At 43.3% G+C, this 21,963-nt stretch overlaps 1 protein-coding gene across 1 annotated transcript; it reads right to left on the reverse strand.

Moving 5' to 3' along the window:
- Positions 1-3,848: 3,848 nt before the first annotated feature.
- PRR29 (proline rich 29) lies at positions 3,849-10,815 on the reverse strand. The gene is made up of 6 exons (XM_063301999.1): positions 10,759-10,815; positions 8,252-8,336; positions 6,682-6,785; positions 5,277-5,476; positions 4,522-4,592; positions 3,849-3,880 (listed from the first exon to the last, which is right to left on the reverse strand). The coding sequence occupies exons 1-6, from the start codon at positions 10,813-10,815 to the stop codon at positions 3,849-3,851; spliced, it is 549 nt and encodes a 182-aa protein (XP_063158069.1).
- Positions 10,816-21,963: the final 11,148 nt, after the last annotated feature.

A 21,963-nucleotide genomic window follows, 5' to 3' on the forward strand; every position in this document is an offset into this window, starting at 1 on the left:
TCCGAGTGATTTTATCCTGCAGATGCTCAGAAAACTCTTCTGCACGGCCCTGTAGGTGGGTCACTAGGCCCACCTTCCCCAAAAGGGTACGTGTGATCTTAAACAGGGCCATCGGACGGCAATCTGCGGATGCAATAAGAGCGGAGAAATAGTGCTGTTTTGCCACTCTTACCGCCACAAGGTAGGCCTTAATAGCAGCCCTAGTTTGTGTTCGATCAGATTCGGTCTTTGTCTTCCTCCAGCGGCGCTCTAGGCATCTCTTAAGCCTCTTCAAAACCCTCAGCTCCTCCGTGAACCACGGGGAGTGTCGGGTTGGATGAGGCAAGAGAGACCGCACAGGCACAATCCTGTCCAAGGCCCTGGCCACTTCCCTGTTCCAGGCAGCAGCCAGGGCCTCTGCTGGACCGTGCAGCAGATCCCTTGGCACCTCCCCCAGATCCCTCTGAAACCTCACTGGGTCCATCAGTTGCTGGGGGTGGACCAATCGAATGGGTCCTGCCTCCCTGTGGAGGGGAGCAGCATAGGAGAAACTCAGGGCCACCAGGGCGTGATCTGACCATGACAATGGGGATAGATGCGGCTCTCCCCTCAGATCACGTTGCCCCTGCTCCGACAAGAAGACCAAGTCCGGAGTGAGACCACTGTCTCGAGTCAGGTCCTGAATGATCTGGGACAGGCCCATGGCTGCCATGGTAGCTATGAACTCCCGAGCTGCCTCCGAGGCACACCCCGGGGAAGGCAGATTGAAGTCCCCCAAAACCATAAATTTGGGGAACTTCACTGCCAAACCCGAGACAGCCTCCAGCAGCTCAGGCAGGGAGGTTGCTACGCAGCAGGGGGGCTGGTACAGTAGCAATACTCCCAACTGTTCTCGGGAACCCAACTTGAAGAACAGGGTCTCACACCCGGCAACTTGTGGGGCAGGGCCCCTGAAGGCCACAAAAGACTCTCGGATGACAACAGCCACCCCTCCTCCCCTACCCTGGTATCTCGGCTGGTGCCACACCCGAAACGCAGCTGGGCACATTTCTGAGAGGGCTACCCTGCCTTCTGAGCCCAGCCAGGTTTCAGTGATACACGCCAGGTCTGCCCTCTCCTCTGCAATCAAATCGCATATGGGGGGGGCTTTGTTGTTAACTGACTTGGCATTAAGTAGCAGCAGCCGGAGACCAGGGCCCTCAAGGATCTGCTGTCCAGGGCCCAGGTCTGAACTTGGAGGGCCGGAACATGCCACCGGTAACAAACACCGGGGGTGTCTTCCCTGAAGATGGCCCTCCCTCTGGTTCCCGTCATAGCATCCCCGACCCATCACCACCTTGATGATATACCCCGCTCTATAGCCCCCAGAATTTCCAGGCCTGGTTGCCTCCACTCTCAGACCTCCAGAAACCCTGGGTGGAAATAAGGGTCTCCTCCTCCATTCACACATTCTCCAGAATCAATCAACAACTGGGCAATGGCCAGCCCCACAGCGCACCAGCTCATGCTCTCGGCGCTGCGGGATTCTAGCCAGAGCTCCGCACACCTACCCTGTGCCCCCCTCAGCCTCTCTCACTGGTCGATGGGGAGCACCCACCCATTCCTGCCCCACCCCGTCTCTCACACAGGGGGTAGACACTCTCTCACACTCTCATGCACAAACACACAACTCTGGACCCCCCCCCCCGAATCTCTCACCCTCGGAGGGGAGTACCACACCCACACAGGAGGGACCCTCTTAACCGCCTGCTGTCTCTGGGCAGGTTAGGGGATGACTCGCACCCACACCCTAGCCTCCCCCCAAAGTCTTCTACCAGGAGGCTCTGGTGCGGAATCCACTATCCTGGAGACCATTGTTCCTCCAAGGCCTGGCTGTCCCATCCAGGTCTTGTCACTCTGCCGGTCCGCCACTCCACCAGCCACTGCCAGGGTCCAGCCTTGCTGCCTGGGCCCAGGGCCCAAAAAAGCCCCAGGCCCACCGCTCCTCACCACACACCGCAGAGTCGCCACAACCACCAAGGCCTGGCCGTCCCATCCAGGGCTCGTTGTTCTGCTGGCTCACCACTCCACCAACCGCTGCCAGGCCAGCCTCGCTGCCGAGGCCCAGGGGCCAGGGGCCAGAAAAACACCAGGCCCGCCACTCTTCGCCACAAGCCACAAGCCGCAAATTGTAGTGAGCCCAAGCCTCGTTGCTGAGCCACCGAGCCTCGTCCGGGACCGCGGAGACACTCAGGCCACACCTCCACGCTGTCAAGGCCGTCGTGTCACCCAGCTCTGGCCCATTCAGCTCGCCGCACCAACCGGATCCAGCCTGCAGGCCACAGAATCCACCAGGACCTCCCGATGCCCGCCGGGGCGTGCCAGGACCTCCCGCCGCGGCCCCCCACTCACCGCCAGTCCAGGTATTGAAGTCCAGGCTGGAAAGACTGACGAATCTAAGACCAGGCTATTTAATTTAAGCCCAGGCGATTCTTGTCCACCTCAGCCCCATCAGTAGCAAGGCGGGGGCTTGGCCAAATGGACCAAAAGAGCTGAAAGCCCCCGAAATTCCTCAGCACTGACCCGGCTGACTATCTCAGCCGCTCTGTCCGGGCCTTAAGATTTACTATCCAGGTTTCAAGAGTAAATGAAAATGTGAACATCCTGAGATATGAACTGGTTTTGGAAATGGCAGATACAACAGGGATCATGCTGACAACATCTGATGGATAATGGGAAAGGCCAGACAGTTCCAAAAATACTTTCAATTTTGCTTTACTGATTACAGGAAATCAGTTTAGTGACTGTTCACAGTTATGACAGTGATAAAAAAGTAACTTTACAACCAACCCTTGCATTTATGACCTTCACAGTTTCTAAAGCAAAAGAAAGCTGAAGTAAGATCATAAGCACAGTTGTGGTTTCACTCAGTGACCTCTTCGCTTAACAACCGAGTTGCTGGTCCCAATTGTGGCCACTAAATGAGGACTACCTGTATATGATATTTTTTCTGCCGCATAGACTACAGCAACTTGTGAACAGCCCTTAAGCATACCAGGCCACCTCATCTCCATTTATATGCTGACTAGAAAGCAAGCATTAGAATGACTTATGGAATGACTAATTGGTATACAATAGGTAAAGAAGTGTGTTAAGACTGTATACTGCCATCCTATCTACTCAGTTATATGCAGAATGTATTATGAGAACTGCTGGACTAGAAAAAGCAGAAGTTGAATTAAAATGGCTAAAAGAAAAATGAAGAAGTTCACATAATTAGTATTAGGTATGTTCACTGCCTTGAGTTATTTATAAAAATTATAAAGGTGGGATAGAAAATAAATAAAGAAAGAAAATATAATGTTGATACCACTTGAGCAGTTTGAAGTGAGGAAGACTTGAGGAATGTCTTACTGAAGGAGTGCAAAAGACAGTCTGATGCTCAGCTTAAAAAAACAAAACTAGGTTAACTGCAGCTGCCAACCCAGTGCAGATAGGTAAAGAAGTAGCAGCACAGACTTAATCTTCTTGGGCTCAAGAGTCCATAAGGATGATAAAGAGATGTCTACTTCTTGGAGGAGGGACTGACAAATCTAGACAAAATATCAAAGTGCAGGCTGCCATCTAGGAAATGGAAGCAGTGCTTGTCAGTAGCAGCATTATGCATAACTCACATAACTTAATACAGTTTATTCCAAACTTTGGTAAAATGGACATAAATATAAACATACAGAGGTAGCTTGGGGTGGAAGATTTTGATCCCATGAAGAAAACAGTAAGATACAAAGTTTGCCACGCTTGGCTAGGGTGCAGTTTTGAAGAGCTTTTAAAGCCTGCCTGGAGTTAGAAACCAGTATCTTTTTGGAGGAAGAACAGGTGAAACTTTAATTTCATCTCCATTGCTCAGTGTAGTCATAGTATTCTGGAAGGAGAAAATTATATAGAACAGTTTGACAGAGTATCTAGCATAGGAAAGGCACTTAATCTGCCATTGACCCCACCTTTCTCTCTCTCCTTTCCTCCTGCCCCCGTCCTCCTTTCCATAGAGAGAAAATAGTTATTTCATATATATGAAATAACATTTAAATATACTCAAATTTGTTTCATTAAAATTGTTAACTCATGCAATATTGCTAAATTTCATCATATCTCTGTGCTCTCACTGGCCATCTTGCAAGATTTCATATGAAATGTATGGAATCTGATGAAACTGGGCCCTTTTAAATTGTTAATACTTTTAAAAGTATTTTTTTTTAAAAAATAATAGTTTCCTGTGACTGTGAAACTGCGTACTGCCTAAAAAAAGGCAATTTGTGATACAAACTGAAGGAGTGAACAATATAGAGCAATGTTACTCTGTTTCCTCTGATTAGGTTTGATTTTGACTCTCGTAGTTCCCATCCGTCTAGAAACTTTGTGGCAAATGGCCAAAGGGTCATTAAGCCAATGGGCGAACAGATTCCATAACCCAGCCTGCATCAGAAGGTTGTGATGGGAATAATGGACATATTTGTGGATCTGTGATCATTCCACTTCAGAGCATACCATCCACTGCATCCTTACCTGAAGCTGGTAGGACATCAGCTGTCACTGTTCCAGTGGCACTTGGAGGTGGGGGTGGGGGTACCACTTGACTAAATAGAGATAAATTAAGATGGGGTATTAATATAACAGTGGGCAAGGTGGTGGGAAATATCCACTGGTGATTCTCAATACTCAAAAGAACTATCTTACGCTAACATGATAATCTGCTTACTTTAAAAAATACTAATTTTCAAGGTTCTTCCTCTTTTTGTTTAAAGCAAGTTTCTTCCCTCATATTACATTTGCAGAAATTTGATCTGACTTTGTCTTTGGAATGCCTAATAAAATACTAGGAGCCAAAGGAAGCTTCTAATATTGCTGGATTTTTAGTTCTCTGTAAATATCATTGTTCTCCAAGATCTGAAGTAATTGAATAAATTATACAAGAATAAGCAGTGGTAAATATCTGGGATATTTACACATTTAACAGAAATTGATATGCAGAATCTGGGATTACCACACAACAAAGAACTGCAGTAGTGCCACGGACAGGATAAGAGTGGTAGTGACTAAACAATGCAACTTTGCTTCACTTGGCTTACCATAGCCTAGAGAAGATTCCATGTTCGAGTGCATCTCACCTTGTAATTTTTGTGATGAGCTATTACTATTTTACTGCTTGTCTTAGCCTTACATTTTTATATTCAACATTTGGATCAGTTATTGCAATGCGTATTGGAATACTGAAACACTTTGTTTTATCCTCCTTTTCCCATCTGCACAGTTATGCTCACCCATCATCTTGTCTCCCAGTTGACTGAAGGTCTGGGCCCACATGGCGAATGATTGGCTGCTGCTGGGTTAAAACTGAGGACTGAGATGGGGGTTGCCATGTTCTGAATGGAAGGATGCTTGGATAGGGTGCATAATGGTGGTGGAATACCATATCAACCTCTTCTTCATCCTCTGTCTGCCAGGGGATAAGGGGCATCTGCTAGGAACAAAGAACAGGGCACCTAAGACTGTGGTTCTTGACTTGACAGTCATAATCCCACAATGGTTTTGCCTGTGGCTGCAAAGGCCCAGTATTATCTTGACAGGCAAGCATACTACTACCTCTGAGAGTCCTTCTCTGTCACTTCCAATTCTCAGTATTGGCTCTCTCTTCTTCCTGTAACTCACAGTGGCCTTGACTAGAAAACTGTTTATACTCAAGTCTGCTAATATGTGCTGTTTGTGACTGTTTTAGGCAGAAAATCTGGCTGTGTCATGTGAAAAAGCCCCAGAAAAGGTGAGTAGTGAAAATTCTGAATTTATTATGCATAATAGTCCTAACTATGGGCCATGAAGTTAGCATCCAGATATATTCTGGATCCTAACCAGAAAAAGTTAAAAACTCCTGACATGAGAACCAATTTGTAATGCATCACATTCCTTTATTTCTCCTGTGTGAAATTTGAGAAGATGTGGCTGTCAAGTCAGGGCTTTGAAGCTGTCAGCTCTTCAAGGTAGACCTGACTCAAACACCAAAGTCATGAATAGTAAAACTACTTTTATTATAGGGTTACAGTAACAGAATCTTGCAACTCTGAATGTGCCCCCCCCCACCTTTATCCTAAAGAAAAGGGTCAAGTCTGAGATGCTTTCTCAAGTTCCATTCCTGCTTTGGGCTCAGATTTCTCTTATCGGACTGTTGCCTTGGCGGCGGCTCTTCCTCCTCTTCCTCAAGATTATTCTCACAGCCCATGACACAAGCAGACTCATTCAATACTTTATGGACTTCAAGGATGTTTCAGATGATGTGCCACTGCTTCATGCATATCTGTTCCTGCCCATATTCATCACTAGCTATGTTTCATGTGTTAGGCAGCCAATTTCAGAACAACAAAATCATTGTGCATCACAGATATCTCCTCATTACGTTACTGAGCACATTCATTCTCACGGCAGGTTTAGGTTTAAGGTCAGAATGGAACCTTCAATATTGTCACTGAAAAAATGACAATCCATTCCAAGGTTGTCTTCTTTTATGTATGATGTGACATCACAGCACATGTTTTTCTGCTCTCCTGCCCATCAGCTGAAGCCAGTAGAAGGCAGGGCAGTTGGCACAAAGATGCCTTTTCCCCCCTTATTTCTTGCATCAGCTTAGCTACCTCCATCTTATGTAGGTCCATCCTAGATCAGCAATCTGCCTACCTGTGTCAGGTTGGATTCAAAGCATGCTGCTGCTGACATAGCCAGATTGTTCATTATCACTTGATGCATCTGGGCATTTTGTATCATCATGAGCTCTATTAAATCTTCCAGAAAGTAAGAATACAATCAGTTATGCATTACTTTATTTGTACAGATATACGAAGAGAAATGTGTTACATGAAAGGAGGAATCGCAGAACCTTAGTGCAAAGGTGCACAACCTGAGCCCATAGCATCCATAGCCCCACAAGCTTTCAATATTTCCAATTTCCATATGAGAGGAAGTAAAAATTACTGAATACTTGATTGCAGAATAATCATATTAACTATATTTAGTTTTAATTAAATGCAAAAGAAATGAAATCAAACTTAGTTACTTTTGACATGCACTTCCATATGTTCAAAGTCCAAGTGTGATTTTCAGCATGTGCAGTCTTGCTTTAGAGCTTAATGTTTAAAAATTGGGGCTCTTTTAATTAATCAAATTAAATTAAATTCGAACAAATCAAATGAAACTCTACAAAACAAACTGAAAATGTAGTATAAGAAAGAAAATGCTAAGCCTTAGAATATAATAAGTAATTGTATTTTCAGGCAGACTCATATTAAAATTGAAAGATTCTCAAGTCTCAGTCCATGCTTCTGATCTTTTCATACATCTGCTCTCAACATAGTAACACATCTAATCCACACAACAAATAAGAACCAGTGAAGTGACTACTGTTAATAGACCCATGTGGCAAGCCTTTGCAGGGATGAAATTCATAAAGCCCTTCCAGATTATTTTCAAGGGTTATACAATTAGCCACTTACTGCAAGGAATACCAAAATATTCTGCCATTGGGCCATGCACGGCTCCTCCAGATAATCATGCACCAATTATATGGCTTAATATATCACTGGAATCAGTTCTGGGACAGTCACTGGTACATATAGCTGTAGCCTCAGTAGTGAATACGTCCATGTCAAATGTGGTGGATGTGTATGCCTGATGGAATTACATGCTTCACACACATTTTATTGCAACTTCTCATCTTCCTTCTCTTATTGTTTGTAATAACAGATGTTGACAACACTCTATTTTACCATTACAAAAAATCCTCTTTATAACAGAGGGACAGAAGCTGGAAAGGTGATGCTTGCTGCAAGATTCTCTTGCAAAAGTCAAAGCACCTGTGTAAATTCCTAAACCGGTTAAAGACTCAAGACAGATTTGCATGCTTTTGGAGGTTAGGAAAAGTATTTAGGTCATGTATGGAACTAAAACCAGTTTATACTAGAAATATAAAAACTACATATGCTCACATTATAAGTGATTCTCTTTCTGATTTTTTAAAATCATTATTAGGAAGAATTAACTATTGATATAATAGCATATAAGAGACTCAGAAATAATTTAAGCTTTAAAATATACTGGATTTATTCATGTTCAGATAGTAGTAGTAGTAGGGGAAAAGTTTTTCAAACTAGTGAGATATGGATGTGCTCTATGATACTCAGCCATTTCTTTTAGGGTCTCCTCCCTCCAACAATCTCAGTTCTCTAGCAAATTGGTAGACCTGATTTCTTACTTTCTCTGATGTGGCTTGTGCAGCTGGACTGAGGAAGTGTCCACGGCATCTGCTGGAGAATGGTCACCTCTGGCTGCTGAGCAATCTGAGAAACAGTGGACAGAGATTCAGAGAAACACAGGCAGTGTTGGGGACTCGACTCTTGCCACTTCTTCCTGGACAAGGTTCTGTTGTTACTGTTGTTTTACACAACAGTTACACATCTAATTGAGCCAGACTAGACTGAAGCTAAATGCACTTCTAGTCATCTCTGGCTTCTTTCACCCCAGTGGTATAATTTAGAATGGATGGATCCATATTCTTCTGATGGTGAAGCAATTGCAAACAGAAATGTTGGCCTATATATGTGAATCTCCCAGGAATCTTTTGGTAGAGTCAGTTGGTCTTTTGCCCTCTCTTGCACCAACCAGATGGTCCTGAAGAGTCCTCCTCAATATTAATGAAGCTGTCACACCATTCACCATTTCTTTAAAGTGAAGTTTTACTCAGATTCCTGATCATGGGCAAAATTGTAAATCCCTTCAGCTGAATCATTAGGGGATTTAAGGATTCCATATGGGGTCCACCTCCTAGAAGCCTCTAAGATTAGATTTTCTCCAAGGTTCCCAGAATAACCAGCTGTAATACCTACTGAGTTGTAGAATATAATAGGCCCCTGTTCCCACCCACCCCTGCCCCCTGCCGCCCCTGTCCTTGTGGGACAAATTCACCAAAATCAGAACAGCAACTTAAGTTGAATACTGATTTAAAGAACATCCAAACAATATATAAATTGATTGCCTAACTAAATTAATTATATTAACATAATAATTAATAAAATTAACATTAAAAAGAACTGGGGGTACAAATAGATAAACAATATTTGTATTGCCTAATTCCCTCTTCAGAACTATAATGTCTTTTCTTTCCTGATCTTCAGTCATTTAGCTGGTCCCCTCTGTTACAGACATGGTGATCACCTTCTTGGATTTGAGCCAGAGATTCCAGGTTTTTGCCTCTTATATCTGTGCATTGCAGGAGCCCCCTCAGTTGGGCAATTTGGCAGGGGTCTCCTCCTGCTGCACCACACAACTTCCTTCTGCACTGTACACCTTTTGGGAGGAAACTGCATACTTCAACAGAACACAATCCACAGCATGCCTGACAGACTAGTTTTAGACATGGTTTAGCACTCTTCCACCTCACCTAGTTACTGATGAGAGGGTGGTGCTGCACCGTGAGGCAGGAGTCCCCCTCCTGCTGCACTGCACATCCCCTCTCCTGTGCTTGTCAGCAGTTGGATTAGCTGTTTTTAAACACAGTTTTACTGATTTAGAGAAAGAGCACTGAGCCCATCTTTAAAAATAGCCCACCTCGCAGCTGACAGGGTGGTGGAAGTCCTCCTCCTGTGGCACTGCACAGCCCTTCCATCCATCCCCATCACCTATTAGTTAAGCTAATCCCTCTTTCCAAGGCTGAGAGACCTAATGAGTTCAGTGGGAGAGTATCTTTTGGAAGGACTCCTGTAGGCTTTCCTATTGCTCTCAGCAGAAGTGCTCTGGAGAATCTGGCCCAAGGAAAGGAAGGGAGGAGATGTGCCTGAATCATCCCCAAGTGGCCAATTGGTGCTGATCCAGTCCCAGCCCTGGGAGACCCCCGACTGTGCTACCAATGGAACGATTGCTGAGGCATGTTGGATTATATTTACAGTTAAAGAAATGTCTCGGGAGATTACTTCAACATTAACACAGCTAGGGACAGCTTGAGAGCATCTCAGATATGGGTCATTGATCAGATGAAGGCAACGTCATAGTGATATGGCAGAAAAAAAGTCAGGTTTCTCCATAGCTAGATGGTTTTTTGGTTGCATCTCAGGTTTGCTGGCCAGGTGAAGATATTAAACAAAGCTACATGTTAAACAAAGATCTCTAAGAGCAACTGGGCATGGTACTTCTATGTGCCATCTGTGTACTGTGGACATCGGTCTGCACAAGGTTTCTCTGTCCTCATTTTCAGTTTCCAGAATGGTAGCCATGTTGGTCATTTATAGCAAGTGCAAAAGATGTCTGTGTGACTTAATCCATTTATTATCACCTAAGTCTACTTCATCAAATTACCTAAGGCAGGGATATTATATACAACTCCTCCTGGCCCCAACAGCTGCATTATATAACACTGTTCTCTCTGTACTGTATTCCATGCATCTGATGAAGTGGATGGAGATCTATTAAATTTTATGCAGTCATAAATATGCTAGACTTTAAGGTGCCACAAGAATTCTTGTGATACTTCCATTTTCTGTTCTCCTCTTGGGACTCAGGAGGGCCATTACAATTAATGATGGCGTATAAAATGCACTGCCTCTTCCACTACGGTCTATCGCACAGACCTCCCAGAATTTGGTAGCCACCCAGAACTTTTCTTGGGTGGAACTGAATTAAGAAGACATGCAGGATTACAAAAGATTCTTCTCTTTGCCACTCAGAGTGGGATGCCCTTCAATCCCCCCACCCACCAGAGTGACTTACTGGATGTTGAATGAAGTACACTTGTGGGGAGGCAGTGCTGTGGTCCTCCAGGTCCATAGCAAGGCCTTACGGGTCAGGAGGAAAGCCCAGCAGGAGGAAAGCCGTCAGACTGGTTGCTAAGGGAGCTGTGTTCAAACATACCCAGTCTTGCTTGCCTGCAGGTGTTTTTCCTCCTTCAGTTTGTAATTAGTTTTATCACAAGCATCCAGAGGAGTTTGCCTAGCAAATAATCTAATAACCACAATACTCTCAATCATACGTCTGTGTGTGCATGTGTGTGTGTGTATACACATGTACCACACATATAATTGCTATGCCCCTGAGACTTGTAACTCCAAGTCTTAGCAATAATTCTAAGTCACTTGATTTCATTTTTAGATTTTGCCCATTCCAATATGCCTGTCAAATACAAATGGGTTGGAAGGCTACATTTTCCAGATAGTAATTGACCTGGGCCACCCACACCATGTGAACACAAAGTTGTTTCCTGAGAAATAATATTTGCTAAGGAAAGGGGCCAATGGAAGAAATAAAAGATGATGCCCACCAGCTGTTTGGATGTAGCACTCTTTGGCTTGATTATCTTTAGCTGGATTTTGGCTGGTTCCAACTGAGTGTCCCAGTTGAAAAAGCCTGGACATACCACCCCAACTCCTAAGCTCCCTTCCTTTATGGAACTGCTTGTCCACTCAGAATTCTCTGGCTAAGTTCATGAAGCATGGTTGAAGTGGTTACTGAACTGACCCCATATTGTCTAGGTGTACACGATACATTAAATCACAAACTTAACAATCTGGTTGGGTTGATACAACACAGGAGGGAGGGGGACGGGGGGAGGGGGAGGAAAGGTTGATTCTAACCAAGAAAGCATGTTGTGTGAAGGCAGTCTCTAAGACCTGGTTGGGAGAACATAGCCCTTGTGTGCTGCATACAGCCACAGCAACTGCTTCTCCATCCTGAGAATGGGTAAACAAGGGGCACTAAGTGAGGTGGTGGGAGAGTTCTGGTTTTTAACCTGACAGCCTTGTACTGACTTGTCTGCAAGAAAGACACATAAAGTAGAGCCTCACATTTCCAGCAAAACTCCCTTCCCACCACAAACCAATTGAGCATAAATTATCATCCCACTCGCAATGCTGAATTGTTTAATGAGGTCTGATGCCATCAACCTCTTCTGACAAGACTCTATTCTCCCTTTAGAAGATTAAATGCAAACTTCCTGCTTTGAGGAAATGGAGGGCTTGGCAGCCTTTCTCTCCTGCTCCAGTCAGATAAGGGAAGGCAGTGTGGCATTTTGGCAAAATGAAAATCAGACCAAAATTATCTGTCCCTCCATAATTGTACAGTATTTCCCCTAATTAGCCAGGGTTTCTATAGGAACTAAAAGTATTCTGCAGTGTCAGCTAGCCGTTATTACATAGGTACAAGTCAGGGAGTATTGTCAATCAGCTGAGAAAAAAGGAGTTTAGGCAGAGTGAGGGAGTAAGTGAAATGGACTATCAATATTGTTCCCAGCAGTAATAATCTATATGCCTCGGGGGCTTTTTGCTTTGAGAGTCAAAAGGATTGGAATTAGAATTGGGAGAGGCCACTTCAGTTACCCCAACGTTATTGCAGAAATTCAAATTAAATCACAATTTTTGCTGTTATGAATTATGCATTGGGAGATTTTGTCCCTTACACGTGTACCAATTTGTTAGTACAAACCTGTTCTTTGCCCCAGAAAGACCACATTCTCCCATTCCAGCTTACAAGGGGAAGATTTTCTGAGCTTGTGCTTTGTTCCTACTGTTCTAAATTAACCTGTCTCCTAAGAAGTCTATTCTTCTCACTAGGGAAAAGATGGCTGTCTGATTGGATGGATGGATGGATGGATGGGCAGGCACAAGGCGAGACCTATAGTCTTATACTCCAGGGAAAAAAAACTTAGCTTGGAAGAGTGGAAAGATTTACCAGCAAAATAAATTAGAAGTGAAATCTGCAGTTTGTTCTCTAGTTCAAAAGACATATTAATACAGTTGTGCTGGACAACTTGGCTTTTGATTTGCGAAGTCCATAGGGGAATGGCTAAGGCATGTGCATTCTTTTCCAGAAGGCCTGTAGCTCCTGGGATGATCTAGGTTGGGAATATTGGATAGGGGCCACACTCATACCAAATGTATTAAGTGATGGTGGCAAGAGTTTGTAGGCTTGCAAGGAGTTCTATGTTAGAAATCCTAACTTATATGTAGAATAGCAGGGATATTCTTGGGAGTAAAACCAGGTTTGGGCTGCACTTTTGGCATGCTCAACAAATGTGGACAACTTTTGAGTAGGAAGGCCTCTTTAAGATTGCCTATTTGTTGAACTGAATTGTTTTGCTGCCCACGGAGAGCCAACGTGGCATAAAAGGTATTGGGCCCTGGTTCATGGCCACCCTCAGCCATGGAAACTCCCTTTCGGATAATTACTCCACAGCTACTCCACAGGATGTTGTGAAGATAAAATTGGGTGAGTGAGGGCCATGTATTCAGCCTTGAGCTCTTGGAGGATATCTATAAGGAAATGTTGAATAAAGATCTGGGGTATGATGAACAAAAGTCATTTCTGCAGGTTGCTGGATTCAGCCATGCAGGTTTCCTGTTTCCTAAGTGTCACCACTCAGTATTCTTGTAGGAAAGTCTCTCACTTTCATGACCTGACAAAATCACTGATGAAGGCTGCTTCCTTGGATGCTTCCTTGGCAGTCTGGGTCCTTTGAGGGAGTATAACTAGCTTTCTCATTATGCTTGGAAATTGTAACTTGTGACAAGGGAAAAAGTTTTCAAGGAGTTGGGGGGTTGTTCAGAGAAGTATCTTGCAAGCTACAGGCAAAAAGTGGATTTTCAGTGGTATGATTTGTTTTTCATTCAAAAGATATAATATGTCCTAAAATACATAAATCAGGATGATTTGGTGTAGCTAGCTTGACTAAATCACTCCTCAAAGAAAGATTGAAAATGTTCTGCTTCTAGAAGATGGATAATTCTGTGTCCATAACACCCCCAAACAACTCACCAGATCATACTTCTTCATGAGTGAGAATCACTATATTAATTATGTCTTATTTCTGTGTAAATGTGCCAAAGATTAGGATAATCAGGCACTGGAAAGTTCATGTCAAGTGTGCTTAATTTACTGTGGAAATACATAGATACCGAATATGCAGACCCATTTGTTTTTTAATCTTTGAGAGACTCAGCAAAGCTCCCTCCAGTTGTCACTTAATGAGCAGAACTGATGCTGTGCTTTAAGAGGAGGAGAAGGTGGGATTTTTTTTTTGGAGGGAGGTCTATCATTCCCCCGGGAGATCAATAAGCCTGTGCCCAAAAAACAAAAATAAAAAAATATTCTGATGTCATGGCTGGTGGGACACAGGATGAAGGAAGGGGGAGCATAGAGTCCCTGAAACACATCCTGTTCTGGAGAGCATTTGGTGGTTATTTCCCTGTTAGCAGGTAAGACTTTTTGCTGCTGGAAGAGGAAAGGAAGATGGAGAACCCATCAACGGCTGTCTTGAAACTTGCACATCACAACCATAAGAATAGCACTATTCCCTGGCCTACTAAGGCTTTACTATGCCACCCCGGCATGATACTGTAAAGCTCAGCCATGGGGACGGCACAATTTATGGCAATATAGTTCTCTGCTGGTCAGGGGTGTCTGTGACACACATAAAAAACAGGCAGAACTTCAAATGCACCATTGCAGCCACCATCTTGACTTTTTTGACCACACCTTGTGGACACCCCTGCTGCCAATTCGAGAATGGGAAGAATGCACATTACGATAGCCATGAGAAAATACTCTAAGTTATTTTAAAGCTCTTCTCTCAAGTTTGTCGTTAAATGAAAAGTTAATGTCAATATAAATATTTGTAGGACTTGCAGAGCAGGTAGATCTCTGAATGCAAAATTTTGTATTAACCTCTGTGATGGATTAACTTAGCTTTGATATAAGTATCAGGTTGTGAAGCTTTCTTCTAGAAGGAGATTATCAGTTGTAGAACAATTTTGTCATACAGTTCACCTGCCACTTTTGGTGTAAGGCAAACACCTTTTCATTTTTCCAAGTTTTGAAGCTGCAGTTTTAACCCCAATGACTCTCTTAATCCTGCTTTTATAGTTTTATGGCTATAGCTTATCTACCTTTATTTATTTATTATAATTGTAATACATTAAGCAAGCCCATGGTTGTTTGTAATGTAAATTAACTCAAACACATTTTTATGAAAGTGAGTCATCTGGATCAGAGACAAATGGGCTTATGATTCCAGAACTGGGAGATGATCTTGCCATTTGATCCTGAGAAGCAGTGGGAGAACAGGAACAGAGCCAGGAGATCTGGGAAAGCAGGCAGGACTGAAGCAGGGAAGAAGTCAAAAGTGGGCAAAGACAGGGCAATCCAGTCTTCCTCCACAGGCTGGCTGGTAATGGTGGAAAGAGATCCAACATATCTTGCAGATGTCAAGTTCAGAAGGGCACAACAGGGTCTCAAACTCTGGATTTCAGTCCAGTCCCATACTGCGTGCCTGCCTTTTTTATCTACACTAGGGGGCACTGTGGTTCCAGTTAGCACTTTGTGGGGCTTTTGAACCTAAGGATTTGCAGAAGTTGCTTCTTTGCAGGGTTGATGGGCTTGAACTTTGGTTTCAGACATACTATGTACTGTATCAACAAAGTAGCATTGTATCTGTCAGACTTGGGTGGTGTTTGGTGACTCTCCTGCTGCCCACTCAGACACTTCTTGGAAAGTTTGCTTTAACAAATTTAAGTGCAGGCAAGACACAAACCTACAGCTACAGCATTTGGAGGAGCATCAGTTGAAGCTGGAACTGATTCATCCTTTTTTAAAATGCAAATTAACACAATTGACCACCATCAAAATAGTGATTGAATGGAGAGATTTAGGTGGAGAATGAATGAACGAATAGAGAAGTGAATCCAGGTCTCTCTTAATTCAAGCCTGACATGTTATCCACGACACGTCAGTCACTGAATCCTTATGATATAGATTTGTCCACACAACCAGTTTCAGGAGTAGTCTGGACTGAGAGATGACTGGCTCAAGCTCAACCAACAGCAAGTTTTGTGTCCAAGGGGGAACTTAAACTGTGTCTCCCTGGTCCAGTATTATCTGTTAATGAGATCCTATTGGCTGGCTCCTCCCCTTCCCTCAGAAGTTGGGAATTTGCAGTCATCCAAATATTGCTAAACTACTACAGCACCCACTAGCTCCCAGCAATGAGGACCCCATCCATGTGGAGGAGGAGGAGGAGGAGGAGGATGGGGAGGGGAAGAGAAAGAGGTTGAGGAGGAGGAAGAAGAAAGCAGCTTTTTCATCTTCTGGAATAGCTGATTTCTATATTCCCAGAACCCTGAAGAAAAGACAGACACCTGCATCCAATATTAATCTCACTTAACTGCTTGGCTCTAAGTCATCCGATGCTGATTCTTTTCCTAGCTGAGGAACTAACCACACAATGAGAAGCCAGGGGACAAGGACGGGGCTTCAGGCAATTGCAAAAAAAAAAAAAGAGGATGCCAAATGCAGTTAAAACACTGAAGCTGCCAATGCAAGTTGTTCAGAGCCACCAGGAGGAGCTGTTAGCTTTACATTCTCAGCGGCGGTACTTCGTTTTTCTTTTTTTAAATTCCAAGTTGATGTCACTTGGTGATTTTCCTGTCTGACCTTTCAAACATACTGAGAGCAAGACAGTAGATTCAGAAGGGAGAAAAGACAGTTGGTCTTCACACAATGTATATATAAATTATGAAACTTTCTGCTACAAAAAATGTGGTGAAAGGCATTCACTTAGATGGCTTTAAAAGAGGATGGGACGAATTTATACAGACAATGTATAGCTAATCAGAGCCTACTAATTCAGGGCAAGTATCATCAATGCCATTATTATCTTTTCAATATTCTTATTTAAGACATTGCATTAAAAAAAATAATTTTTTAAGAGGGCCAAGACTGTCATCTCCTGCCAAACAGATTTAAGGTAAGGCTACCAGATCTGTGCTAAAAAATCAGATAACTACCCATCAGCAGGAAGGAGTTAGGATTTTCTGTATCTTTTTGATGCCATCTAACTGTGGTCTGGATTTTTGCAGTCCAGGTCTTCTAAACCTAGCAAAAGGGGAGTGGATGTGCTCAGTGGGAATGGAATGCTGATGTTTGGAGTGGGAGGAAACAGCTGAAAGCTGCTGCTGTTAGAAGAGGATGATGTGGAAGAGGAAGAGGAGGAGGAAAAGGAAGAACCGCCCAGAGTCCCTCTTTTGGGGGAGACGGGCGGTAGCAAAATTTGAATAACAATAAATAAATAAGAATCGAGTGGCTGGAACTGAAACAAACACATTCCAAACCATAGTACTTTATTACAGTTCCAACTTATTTGCCCAAACAGCAGGTGCTGGAGGAACCATCTTCTGGAAAGCATATGGAAGCTGTTATACTGGAAATGGGATTTTGTACTCCGGAGTCCATTGGTCTGATCCACCTGATGTCTACTTGTTCTCTTTTACATCTGAACCTGCTGAGATTTATGTTTGCGAGTCACTTTTTACTATGTGAAGACTTGTGACACAGAAATATTGTAAATAATTGCAATCTTCCGTTTTCCAGAGCACTTACATTTTATGCCTCTGTAGTCTAGGCTGAGAAAGGTGGCTGACTCAAGATGAAACAGTGAGCTTCATTTCCAAGCAGAGATTTGAACTCAACTTTCCCAGTTTCAAATTCAAAATTCGATCCATTACCCTATCACCCCTCAGTTTAGGCCCTCCTTACAGACTTGTTGGAATAGGGCTGCCATCAGTCATAACCTGGAATGCTAGGGATAATGACAGATGTAGCCTAGCACATCTGCAGAATGTTAGGATGGGGGAATCTGATTTTGATTTTGGCTCAGATCTTGCAATAGCATAGGTACCACGGAGACAAGCAGAAAATTATGGCATTAGGTATGAAAGCCCCAAGGCATGGATATTCAATTACATCCTAGATGGGAAGGATATCACAGTCAGTATTACTATTATTTTAAAAACTACTGAAAGGAGTGCTCTCCCCGTGACTGTCATGCTGGCCACATGACTGTGGAAGTGTCTTCAGACAACGCTGACTCTTTGGCCATGAAACGGAGATAAGCACCGCCCCCTGGTGTCAGACATGACTAAACGGGAACCTTTACCTTTACCGCCCCCCCCCCTCCATGGCATTTGCAATGTAAGATGCTATCAGGATCAATCTAACATACTAAGCTACAATGTGGCTGGCTCAGCATGTTATACAAATACTGCCAGTGTGATTAATTCATGGTACTGCATGTGGTACAACCAAGGCGGTTGGGATAAGCAGTACTTGGTTTAGTTATCCAAGGCCTAACAAGCTGCACGAACACAGCCATTGGCCTCCTGCTGCTTCAAATCTAAAGTTGATTTCAAGTGCTCTGTTCCTTACTTAATGCTACGTTGCAGGCTAAGAAATTGATGTTTACGTATACTTCTTCAATCAGCTTGACAATCAGAATCAGTTTCACTCTTCTGGTTATTTGCTTCCCCTCACCTCTGCAACATCCTTTTTGCCCAGTTAAAGGGTTACCAAATTGATCTAAATAACAAAAACTGATCAGATTTTTCCTTTAAACATTGCTGCCGAACTCCCAGCTTCCAAACAATGAAAGGGCTCTTTCTGAAATATTCTATTCTGGCCGTAGACGATTATTGCAAGGTAAACTCTTGGGACTCCAGCTGGAGAATCACAGTTGCTGCAGAGGCAGGAAATCTGCAGCCTGAAAGATGTTAGTGAAGTCCTATTTCCATCATTCATGCCCACTGTTGAATGATAACCATAGTCCAGTAACATTCTCATTCTTTCATTCTTTTTTTGCCAAAGACATGTGTGTGAATCTGCTTTGCACATGCTCAAAAGGAAAAAAAACCCTATCTCAACAGGGATAGCTCTGTGGAGTTGATTAATTCAACCCTCTCCCCAGACTTACAACTCTTGCATCTGGCTCATAACTTAGCTGGAGAGTTACTTTGTCTTTCCTGAAAATGAAATGTCTGCAAAGACAAAGAAAAATGTCTTTGTAATCTTGAATGAGTTGGAATAGTGGCAGGTCCTGGTGTTGAAAAGGGGCAGGAGATTAATCCAGCCCCAGTGCTACTTCATTCAGTTTACAGGGTCCTATTCATCAGTGTCACAAAGGAGTGAACAGATTAGTTGGACCTCACAGCTCTCTCCTAAATCCAAAGCCTTTTTGACAGATCTCTTAGCTCAGCTGGGGAAAATGCAGTTTTAGGAGTCGTTGGGCAATGAGAAATTGGGTATGAAAACACACTGAAAGGTCCATCCTGAGATGAAGCAGCCCCTTCAGGTACCACCTTGGGAGAGCAGAGCAGGTAGACGACATATTCCTTCATCCACAATTTACCAAGCCTTCTGCCTGGAAGCATCCTCTTGATTGCATCTGACATTATTTGTCAGGAAGAAATGGTGCCACTTTGCTTTAACTCACTATGGATATTGGAGACTGGGATTTGTTATTTTGAGGCCAGGTGCTTTTCTTGTTGTATTCTTGGGCCTGGCTGGTCCTTGGATGGCAGATCACTAGAAAAGTCCAGGGTTGTAAGCTAGACTAACATCCCAGAAGAAGGGAACGGCAAACTATTTCCACACTGTTCCTGAGCAAACCTCATGGATATGACCACGCAGTCAATAGGAGTTGAACTTGACTTAAAGGTGGTTTCACCTTTACATTGTTCTGATGGATTGTTTTGCTCTCAGACAGCCATTGATCCAAGTCAGCTCATAACAACTGAAATAATTACATTAAGATGCACAGTTGCATCGAATATGCAGTGAATTGTTTCAGCGGAGATTTTTTTCAGATCATTAGATCAGCAAGCAGCTCCCACCTGATTCCTCTTTCTACAAATACCAACTCTCCAAACTGAAAGATCTGTGATAACTGTCAAAATAAATATTTCCTGTAAATTACAATATTATTATCTACGCTTATTAAGATTTTCTCTCTCCTCCCTCTTTTTACTTTTGCTGCATTTAATTTTGGAGTGTTTCACATGCAGCCTAGCCTGATTTGTATTGGGTGGTGGAGAACCGCTTCTGCCTCCCCCGCCTCCCCAGTATCTGCAACCCAATGCCAAATGGTAGGGCTGGCACTGCAGCTTCCTTCTGCCGAAGGCAAAGCGATTGTAATAGAAAGCAAGCATCACCATTCATTCCATCTCTGCTGTGTCTTGTCAGGTTTTGTTTTCTTTACTGTTTTGTTCAGCAGTTTCTAGTATTCACCAAGAGTGTACCTACATGGTTTTTAAAACTAGTCTGTGCATCATAAAAGTGCTTGAGGTTGAGAAGATGGAGGTAAAGCAGGGGATACTCACAAGATTTCCTGCTATATGATACTGAAGTGACACCAATTCCTTTAGGGGGCAATGCATGCCTATGAGAGAGCATTTGGAATACAGCATGCCTATTTTTGTCCTCACCATTCTTCACTTAAGAAAAGCATTATTTGGTTAAACATTTGGGCTTCCTCCACCCATGATGTTTTATGTTTTTCTAATTTCCTTTCCAAGAATACTGGGCCAGAGATGATTTCATATTGGGAGTTTGAATTGGTTGCATGAAACTAATGGCTTCTTAGAAGAGTCTGGATCAAAGGGTGGGGGTGGAGGAAGTGTCCACACAACATTTTAGGGATTGTTGGGACCAGTGAGGAATGATTCAATGACAAGACATGAACTTGGGGTTAGATGAAGTGGTAGGGACTTAATCCCAGTTTGCAAGTCCAAGTACTGAAATTTGGTGATGGTTTGGAGAATTCTGTAAGGGACCTGCCTTCAAAGAAAAGGAGGATATACATTTACTAGCATAAGGAAAGTCTGGCAAATAATAAGACTGTGCAGTGCATCAGATTAGATTCCAAAAATGGGCTTTGGGGTGGGTGGAAGTGCAAACCTAGTACCTGCCTGCAGTTCTTTAAACTAGACACATCTGCCATGGGTCCCAAGAAAAGAAGTGGCTATGTTAAAGAATGGCAGGAAAGTGCTATATTTACATGAAACAACTTTTTGGAACAAAGGCTGAAGTACTTCACAGCCCTAATGGGAAATAAAGAGGAAATATACCCCAAGGTTCAGAAAGGCTAATATTTGCACCAGTTGCCAAGTTCCATGCTTGTTACTATGATGCAGTGTTAAAAATGATATAATACTAGATACCCAACTGATCTGGGAGAAACCACACAACAGCCGAGCCATAAACTTGCTTGGCTGGCATTAAATTTGCCGCTCCAGTCTCCCCACATGACATAGAAATTAGCAGCTCTTACCTTCAACCTTGTAAATAACTAGCCTGCATAAATATGCAATTAAAGATACAATAGTTTAGTAGAGACTTGCAGAGTTCTTCCTGTCCTACAACAGCCTGCAGTGCTGGCTCCAGCATTGCCTTTTAAAGATTGTGGGCAGAATGACCCTTGATGCCCTACCCCAAGGTGAATATTTATGTACATACGCATGTCTAAATAAATAGTCCATTAAAAAGAGCATGCAGGGAACCTCAACTGAAGTCAGCCTTGGGTTTTTATTCTTGCTGGTTTTACAGCATTGAATTGATAAAAAAATGTCCATTTCATACTTCAGACTATATTGCATAGGCCTCCCCGCTCCATTGATGGAGTCAGAAGAAATTGCTCCCCCGCCCCACGCTGTGAGGCACAAGAGCTTCCTTCTTCTAATGGCCCACCTGCATCCTATGCCAGGTGCAGCTGAGGGATGTCATTCTCCCCCTAACTCTTCTCTGCCAAATTTTTCATTGACCCACCTGCGTGCAATTCTGGGTTGCCTGAACTAACAAGGGACTAATTTCAGTAAAGGGGTAGCTTTCATCAATGATCTGTTCCTGACAGTAAACTACCATCATTCTTTGCTTGCATTATGTAAATAATGGCAACATTTGCATAATGAGGGGCTAGTAGAAGTGAATAAAATTAGTGGAATAAACACCTGAACTTTTAATTCCAAGCATGTGGAGCCAGCCTGCAATAGCTTGGATCCTAGGGGAAAGGTAGTCAGACCATGAGCAGAGGTTCATTTATTATCTAGCAATATATCGTATCATTTATTTAAAGTAGTGGCATGGCAATGGGTGGGTAATAGT

Source organism: Candoia aspera, chromosome 4 (genome assembly GCF_035149785.1).
Source record: "Candoia aspera isolate rCanAsp1 chromosome 4, rCanAsp1.hap2, whole genome shotgun sequence".
NCBI lineage: Eukaryota > Metazoa > Chordata > Lepidosauria > Squamata > Boidae > Candoia > Candoia aspera.